Source organism: Sinocyclocheilus anshuiensis, unplaced genomic scaffold, assembly GCF_001515605.1.
Source record: "Sinocyclocheilus anshuiensis isolate Anshui unplaced genomic scaffold, SAMN03320099.WGS_v1.1 scaffold1544, whole genome shotgun sequence".
Taxonomy (NCBI): domain Eukaryota; kingdom Metazoa; phylum Chordata; class Actinopteri; order Cypriniformes; family Cyprinidae; genus Sinocyclocheilus; species Sinocyclocheilus anshuiensis.
The window spans coordinates 214,956-223,730 of NW_015555802.1; the positions used below are offsets into that span (position 1 = coordinate 214,956).

At 36.1% G+C, this 8,775-nt stretch overlaps 1 protein-coding gene across 1 annotated transcript in view; it reads left to right on the forward strand.

Annotated features, from left to right (window-relative positions):
* LOC107674939 (kinesin heavy chain-like) overlaps window positions 1–8,775 on the forward strand; it is a 75,954-nt gene that overhangs the window by 9,725 nt on the left and 57,454 nt on the right. Inside the window, exons 2-3 of the mRNA XM_016469101.1 lie at window positions 1,030–1,117; window positions 3,150–3,223. Of these exons, the coding sequence (XP_016324587.1) occupies window positions 1,030–1,117; window positions 3,150–3,223 (162 nt within the window). The remainder of the gene's footprint in view (window positions 1–1,029; window positions 1,118–3,149; window positions 3,224–8,775) is intronic.

Genomic DNA, 8,775 nt, shown 5'->3' on the forward strand with positions numbered 1-8,775 from the left:
AGAAAACGAAGCGTTTGAGAGAGGCGGGGCATAGAGGACCTACAATAATGTACAGTATTTGAAAAATAATGTGTTTTTTGAACATTAAAGCATGTCAACATATTCTGTTACACCAAATACACCAAATAATGATATTTAAAAAAGCATCATATGACCCCTTTAAATGTGGAGAGACTGATCCTTACCCTGTTCAGCGCTGATGGTTGACATTTCAGGAATGGATACTGCACCTAAAGTTTATTCTTATTTGTTCAAAAGAAGTAGTGTAGTCTAGGCAGTGTTTTTCAACCCTGTACCTAGAGAACTCCCAGCACTGCACATGTTGAATGACTTCTTTGTCTGACATGCCAATTTCTAGCCTTGGAATCTCTACTAATGTGCCGATGATCTAAATTAGGTGTTTGATTCGAAAGACATGCAAACTGTGCAGTATTGGGGACTCCTGGTCCACTGCTCTACAACATTTTTCATGTCTTCCTTATTTGACACCTAATTCAGACAATCAGCTCAAGAAATAAAGAAGACATACAAAATGTGCAGAGCGGTGGGTCCCCAGGGATGGAGTTGATAAGCACTTTTCTCCAGGGCAACTAGACCCTCAACTCTGGCCCTTTAACATCTACTTTTTTGCAGGGTATAGCTTCAACCCTAATCAAACACACCTGAACAAGTTAATCAAGGTCTTCAGGATTACTGGAAAGTTACAGGCAGGTGAAGTTACCGGAGCTAAACTCTGCAGGAAAGTGGACTTTGAGGGCCAGAGTTAAGAACTCTGATCAGGGGCAGGGGTGCCCAGTCCTTTTCATGGAGATCTACCTTCCTGCAAAGTTCATCTCCAACCCTGATCAAACACACACACATACATACATACATGCATATATTACAGACAGGTGTGTTTGATTAGGGTTATATCTGAACTCTGGTGGCAGATCTCCAGGAACAGGAATGGGTAACCCTGATCTAGGGCATATGTTAGGCATGTCTCTTCTGTTCTTGTGTGGGCTAAATGTCTGTTTTATGTGTCCACAGGGAAAATCATATGTGTTTGATGGTGTATTTCCTCCTGAGACCTATCAGGAGCAGGTGTACAACACCTGTGCAAAACAGATCGTCAAAGGTCAATGTGTGATGCCCTGTATGAGCATAAGCATGTACATGCATGCATGATTGTATTTGGTCCTCACCTTGTCATATTTAAAGGTGTCCTGAATTAATTTTTTTATAATGTTCCCTGAGATCCACGTATAATGTTGGTAAGATTTTTACGTCAAAACAGTCATAATTTAGAAATAAATGACCATTTTCTACACTGTTTTTGATCCTCTGATTTGAACACTCCACTTAAATTACCATGTATCCTTTAATATTTCAATGTGCAGTAAATGCTATGATTGGATAACATCTTTGCATATGAAATAAGTATTATACATGTGGAACTGCTGAAACACAATTATGATTACAGTTGCTACGATTACCTAATTGTGGAAAGTGTGAATAATAGTATTATGTTTACAGCATGTTTACTTCATTAAAGTTTCCTTTTAGCATGTTTTTTGCTGTGAGCACTCTAGCCAGTGTTGAACGCATGAATGCAATGGCCAGAGTTTTGTTCAGTGCAAGCTCACAGTGTAGACACCATGTAAATGTAAGATTAATTGTGCAGTGTAGACTATTTCAATGATTATAAAGGGAGTTTTTGTGAGAGAGCAGAACTCATGTTGAACTAGACTGATTGACAGCTATAGTGATTATAAAGGGAGCGTTCTTTGCATCTCTTTTAAGTAAATATTTCACAAAGTGTTTTTGCAAAGCTTGTGTCCAGTTGTGGCATTAATTATGTTCTACTGAAATGCATTGGGGGAAAAAAAACAGTCATTAAGTCATTTTGGCAGCTTTGGTTCAATAAAAGCTGTTTTTGGACTAACTAGGCAGTTTTAAGTTCTGAAACTTACAGTATGTATTTATAGCACAACGACCTCTTATATGTCAAAAGACCAATGAAAATCAAATTTCTCAATTCATGACCCCTTTAATACTATTGGAGTAAAGTGGCATTTAAAGGCTGCAGAATGTTTACATCATTACATGAAATACTGAAATAACTCAATATTACTGCAAAAGGCAGTTGTGGATTAGGCTATTTGAAGCTGTTCCTCATTTAGAAGAGCGTTTTCATCCAAAGCAAGATGAAGTGCATGAACTCCATTGACTGCAGCCAGATGATCATGTCACTCTTTCACTAACTACACTAGAAATTTGTCAAGATAAACGTGTCAAGATGTTGGCTTGACAAAGCCTTATCAAACATTTTGAAGAAGACAAAGGCAGATAGATAGACAGATAGTTAGATAATAATTTTCACTCAGAAATTGCTAGTACATTTCACAAACAATTACAAAGAAATAGGAAGTAACACATTGAATGAAATGTGAAATGTTGAAGAATAAAACTGAAATGATATTTTCCTGTAAAATGTAATGTTTTATTTTCAACTTTGAAAAATATTTTTTTTATGCAGTTACTAGAGTAGATTATTGTTAGTTGCTAAGGTTCTGGGTTATTTCTAGATTGCTGAGTTGAGCAGGGTGGTTGCTAAGACTTTAAGTATGTTCGGGGTTGTTACTAAGCAGTTGCTATGCGTTTTCTAGGTGTGGGTGTCTGGGCATTCAGGGTGGTCACTAGGATATTGCTAGGGCTTTTCTGAGGTCTTTGTTGTGGTTTCTGTTATGGTCTTGGATAGTTACAGAAGGACTGTCAGACAGATAGATAGAATGTGACTTGAAGAGTGCAGATGGTTAAAGTATGACTGAAGAGTGATAGATGAATGGACTTTGACTTTCAGAGTGATTAATGGATGAAGTGTAATTTGAAGGTTGATGGATCAATCAAGTGTCACTGTGGCCATTTGAACTCTACATTATCACCTTAAATAGAATATCAGTATGGCTTTGTCAAACCAACATAAGTTGAATAAGAGAACATGTTTACTGTCCAGAAAACATCATAATCCTTTGGTACTTGAGAATAAACCAGCAACATTTTTTGCTAGAAGCCCCAATGCCTATACCCCATCATAAGACAATGTATATTGTAGAGAAAGGACATTTGATGTGTGAATAATTTGTGTGTTTGTTTGTGTGGATATGTAGATGTGCTGGAAGGTTGCAATGGAACGATCTTTGCCTATGGACAAACCTCTTCTGGCAAGACATACAGCATGGAGGTAAAATTTTAGATTATGGTTCCCAACCCTGGAATCTTGGACTACCCTCAACACTGCACTTTTTTTTAGGGGGGGTGTTCAATAAATTGACTTTTGGCACCTGCAAACTGAGTCCACGTCTCGCATTGACAGAAGCAACGTAATATAATTTTGCAGTCATGTCACCACAGGCACGTTTTTCCAATGAGCCTGGAAAGCATTTTAGATCATTTTAAAAATGTTGTATTACATCCGGAAAGCTTAGTTGTAGCGCTCCTGAAGTAATTTACTATCATTTAGATTAGAGCCCGACCGATATGGGTTTTTTGGGGGCCGATGCTGATACCGATATTAGGGAGTAAAAAGAGCCGATATCGGTATATCGGCCGATATTCTTTGTGTAGGCTATATTATAGTATAGTATAGTCAAAAGTTTGGACACACTTCCCATTCGTGTGTCCAAACTTTTCGCGCAGCTCCGCATCTGAAGATGCACGAGTTCAGGGCGATTCTAGCCGACCATGCACGTCTGTGCCGGCATTTGTGTGAAACAGAAGCAGTTTGATGTGAAGTTCAAACTCCATCAGGTGCTTTTTGACGCTTTGACGGAAAACAATGCATAGTTTTTTTTGCATAGTTTGTCCAAGGCTTTTTATTTGAAGTACGTTTTATTTTTATTGTATAAAAATAGAATTAGAATTCATTTAGATACTATTTATACACTATTTGCTTAAAGTTGTCTTGTGTTTGATGCAAAATAAAGCCAATATTTTTTTTTTTTGCACTTTATTTATTAATTTTTCAAACATGTTTAAACAAAAAAATTTCAAACAATTACATAATTATGTATTTTCTTTCCCCACCCCGTTCCACAACCCTCAATTAACAGAAAGTAGAAAAATAATAGATAAATAACCAAACAACCAAATAATTATGTGAATAAAGTGCTTACTATACAAAATAGCAAGATACATTTCAATACTTTGTTATCAGCAGATATCAAAGTCAATTTTGTTAACAAAAGTAAATGTGTTCACAAAAAAAAGAATACAAAATAAAAATAAAAAAGAAGGGGGGATCACTCAAATGGTCTTTCTGTGTAGATATATAAGCAAGCATGACATAACCAAGTATTTTAAAGTCAGATGGCCTTTCTAAAACTTTAGTCCTATTAATTAGTTAGAAGGTAGGGTCTTCATCTTTTCAAAATATGTAATCATAGGTTTCCAAATTTTATAACATTATTGAATGGATCCTTTTTTGACATATTTTATTCTTTCTAGTTTTAAATACAATATCAAATCACAAATCCACATTGAAGTTTTTGGTGGATTTTTTGATTTTCATTCCAACAATATTCTCCTTCTTGCTAATAATGAAGCAAAAGTAAAAACATTTTCCATATTGTTAGTCAAAGGTATTCCATGTTCTGGCACTCCAAAGATAGCAATTTCAACACAGGGTGTTATATTCAAGTTAAAGGCTTCATTTAGTATTTTAAATACAAATGTCCAGTAGTTTTTCAGCTTTTGGCAGGACCAAAACATATGGATAAGGTCAGCTTTATCACTTTTACATCGATCACATCTGTCATCAACGTTTGGATACATTTTTGAAAGTCTAGATTTAGTGTAATATGTATGGTGAAGTATCTTAAATTGTATAAGACTAAGGCATGCACAGGTGGTTGATCTGTTTACTCTTTTTAGAGCATCATCCCATATTTCATCAATCATTACAGAGTCTATATCTTTGGTCCACTTTTCTTTAATTTTTTCAATTGAAGTATTACTTGCAGACACAATCATATTGTATAATGCAGAAATTTGACCTTTGGGGGTTACAGGAATCTGTAAAATTGTATCCATTAGTGAGGTAGGGGGTAGGTTAGGAAAGGTGGAACTTTGAGATTGAATAAAATGTCGGACTTGAAAATAACGGAACAGGTTAGACTGTGTCATCTGAAATTTCTGTAGAAGGTCATTGAAACTAGCGAAAGTGTTATCAATGTAAAAATCACTGCATTTAGCCAATCCAATACTCTGCCATTGTACGTATGTGTAGTCTATTTTACCAGCGGGGAATAGAGGGTTGTTACTGAGAGGGCTTAACATGGAGAAGTCCTTAAATTTGTACCTTTGTCTAAATTGAGACCATATTTTAAGTGTTGAACTTACAACTGGGTTTGATGTATACTGATAAGGGGAGAAGGGTAGTTTCATTGTTAGTAAGGCGGGAAGTGATGTAGAAATACAGGTATCTGCTTCTGCCTTACACAACTCTGTCTCTGGGAAATTATACCAACAGTTGACTTTTTGAAGATTTTCTGCCCAGTAATATCCCATAAAATTAGGTAAAGCTAAACCTCCTTGAAATCGCTGCCTTTCCAAAAGGTCTTTATTAATTCTTGGGTTCTTCCCTTTCCATAACAATGATGTTATAAGCTTATTTAATGTACAAAAAAGGCTTTTGGGATAAAAATTGGAAGGGACTGGAATAAGTATAAAAATGTAGGTAGGACATTCATTTTAATACAATTTACTCCTGCTAAAGATAGGTATAATGTGTCCCATCTTTGTAGATCAGTTTTAGTTTTATTTATAAGGGGTAAAAAGTTATTTTTATATAGACCTGAAAAAGTTTGAGTAATATGTACTCCTAAGTATTTACAGCCGGACTGGGAAATATGAAATGGGAGGGATGAAGTTTTAATTTGTAGAGCCAGAGGATTAATGGGAAAGCATACACTTTTAGAAAAATTTAATTTATATCCTGAGAAACTACCAAAGACAGAAAGATTTTGCACTATGTTTGGGACATTTTCAACTGGGTTTGAAACATATAACAACAGGTCATCTGCATATAAGGAAACTCTATGTTCTATACCCATTTTATCAATGCCCTTTATGGACTGTAGAGATTAAAGCATTATAGAAAGTGGTTCTATCGCTAATGCAAAAAGAAGGGGACTTAAAGGGCATGCTTGTCTTGTGCCTCTTAGTATTGGGAAAAATTGTGAGTGTACTTTGTTATAACAGAGACTTTAGGGGTAGAATAAAGCAATTTAATCCAATTTACATATTTTGGGCCAAAGCCAAACCTTTTCAATATTAAAAACAAATATCCCCACTCAACTCTATCAAATGCTTTTTCTGCATCCAGGGAAACCACAACCTCTGGGGTTTCCCTGGATGCAGGAGAGTACAGGACCCCCAGGAGCTTCCGTAGATTGGTATACGAGTAATGACCTTTGACAAAACCCGTCTGATCCGGAGACATAATCTCTGGTATGAGAGAATCAATTCTGAAAGCTAAAAATTTGGCAATCATTTTAACATCGACATTTAACAATGAGATTGGTCTGTAAGAATTACACATGGATAGGTCTTTTCCTGGTTTTAAAATAAGTGTTATAAATGCCTCTGTAAGGGTTTGTGGTAATTTTGCATTTTCTAAATAATTTTCAATAGGAGTGGAGCTATTTTCCCCTTGAAGTTCCACTCTCTTTTTGAATAACTCTTCTGAAGGAGTTAATGAGATGTGGCTATCTATTTTTGCTATGGAATCAATGAGTTGTTGTAATTTTGCATTCTTTAGTTTGTTGGTATATGAACAATAAGATATGATTTCACAAATGTATTTGTAGCCAAAAAATTATCAATTGCTGTTGATATATACGTATTAAATTCTTTGTCTGCCAACAGAGTTGGATTTAATCTCCAGTGGGGCGTTGGTTACTGCAGAAAGTAAATCGTAAATCTAAAAGTAGTGGGGCGTGATCTGATATAATAATGGCAGAGTATTTCTTGCAGTAACGCTATATCCGTTTTCATTTTTTTGAGATGAGCGAAAATACGCGTTCGTTTATTTGGTCCATTCATACCCTTAACGTTCCAGGTAATAAAACGAATGGAAGACTCTCCTTTCTTAGACATATCACACATCAATCAATAATTTTATAAGAATAGATGAATAAAAGTAAGACCATTCCACATGTGCAAGTGAGTGGTATAAAAAAAAGACAACACAACGCCCACCCTCTCTCCCATCCCTTCCAATCAAGCACAAGAAACATTGACCCCTTCCTATATTTGTCTCAAGAACAGAGACAAATGGCAGGTCCCTATACACGTACCCCCAGTAATCTCTCAAATTACTCAGAACCGTTTCTATCAACGGGGGTATCCCAATCCACTATAACATTTTCTACATCCATAACTTTTTACAGAAGTTTACTTTTTTACTCCTTGGAGTATCAATCCACAGTCATTAAATTTTCAATTTTTTTTCCACCCCAAAACAAATATTTTTCAGACAAAGAAGAACATTAATATTTGACGCAAGAATTAAATAAAATGAATGCCTTAAAGATACCTATAACTTTTACAAGTCATCCTCGTAGTGTCACAATACACTAGAGAGGAGCGAGGAACGTCTCGGTTACGTAGGTAACCCTCGTTCCCTGAAGGAGGGAACGGAGACGTCACGTCGGTTGACCGACGAAATTGGGATCTCGCTTAGAGGGACCAATCCACTTCGAGTGTAAACTAAACGAGCCAATGCACATTGGCATGAGATTATTGCATCCAGCTGCTGCTGATTACAGCGTGAGTATAAGTAGGCAGCAGATGCAACGCATATTCAGTGACTACTTTAAATGTTTCCCATAAAGTCGATGGTGATACCTCTTCAAATGTATTTGTAGCCAAAAAATTATCAATTGCTGTTGATATATACGTATTAAATTCTTTGTCTGCCAACAGAGTTGGATTTAATCTCCAGTGGGGCGTTGGTTACTGCAGAAAGTAAATCGTAAATCTAAAAGTAGTGGGGCGTGATCTGATATAATAATGGCAGAGTATTTCTTGCAGTAACGCTATATCCGTTTTCATTTTTTTGAGATGAGCGAAAATACGCGTTCGTTTATTTGGTCCATTCATACCCTTAACGTTCCAGGTAATAAAACGAATGGAAGACTCTCCTTTCTTAGACATATCACACATCAATCAATAATTTTATAAGAATAGATGAATAAAAGTAAGACCATTCCACATGTGCAAGTGAGTGGTATAAAAAAAAGACAACACAACGCCCACCCTCTCTCCCATCCCTTCCAGTCAAACACAAGAAACATTGACCCCTTCCTATATTTGTCTCAAGAACGGAGACAAATGGCAGGTCCCCATACACGTACCCCCAGTAATCTCTCAAATTACTCAAAACCGTTTCTATCAACGGGGGTATCCCAATCCACTATAACATTTTCTACATCCATAACTTTTTACAGAAGTTTACTTTTTACTCCTTGGAGTATCAATCCACAGTTATTACATTTTCAGTTCCCCCCCCAAAACAAATATTTTTCAGACAAAGAAGAACATTAATATTTGATGCAATAATTAAATAAAATGAATGCCTTAAAGATACCTATATCTTCCTGGCTTTTTTCATGATAACTGACAACTGAGGTCTAGGTGCTATGTAACTACCATACAATTTTCAAAACAGTCAGTCCACAGTAAAATGCACACAGCCTGCATAAAGTAGCTGTGATTTTTCACGAACCGTTGTGA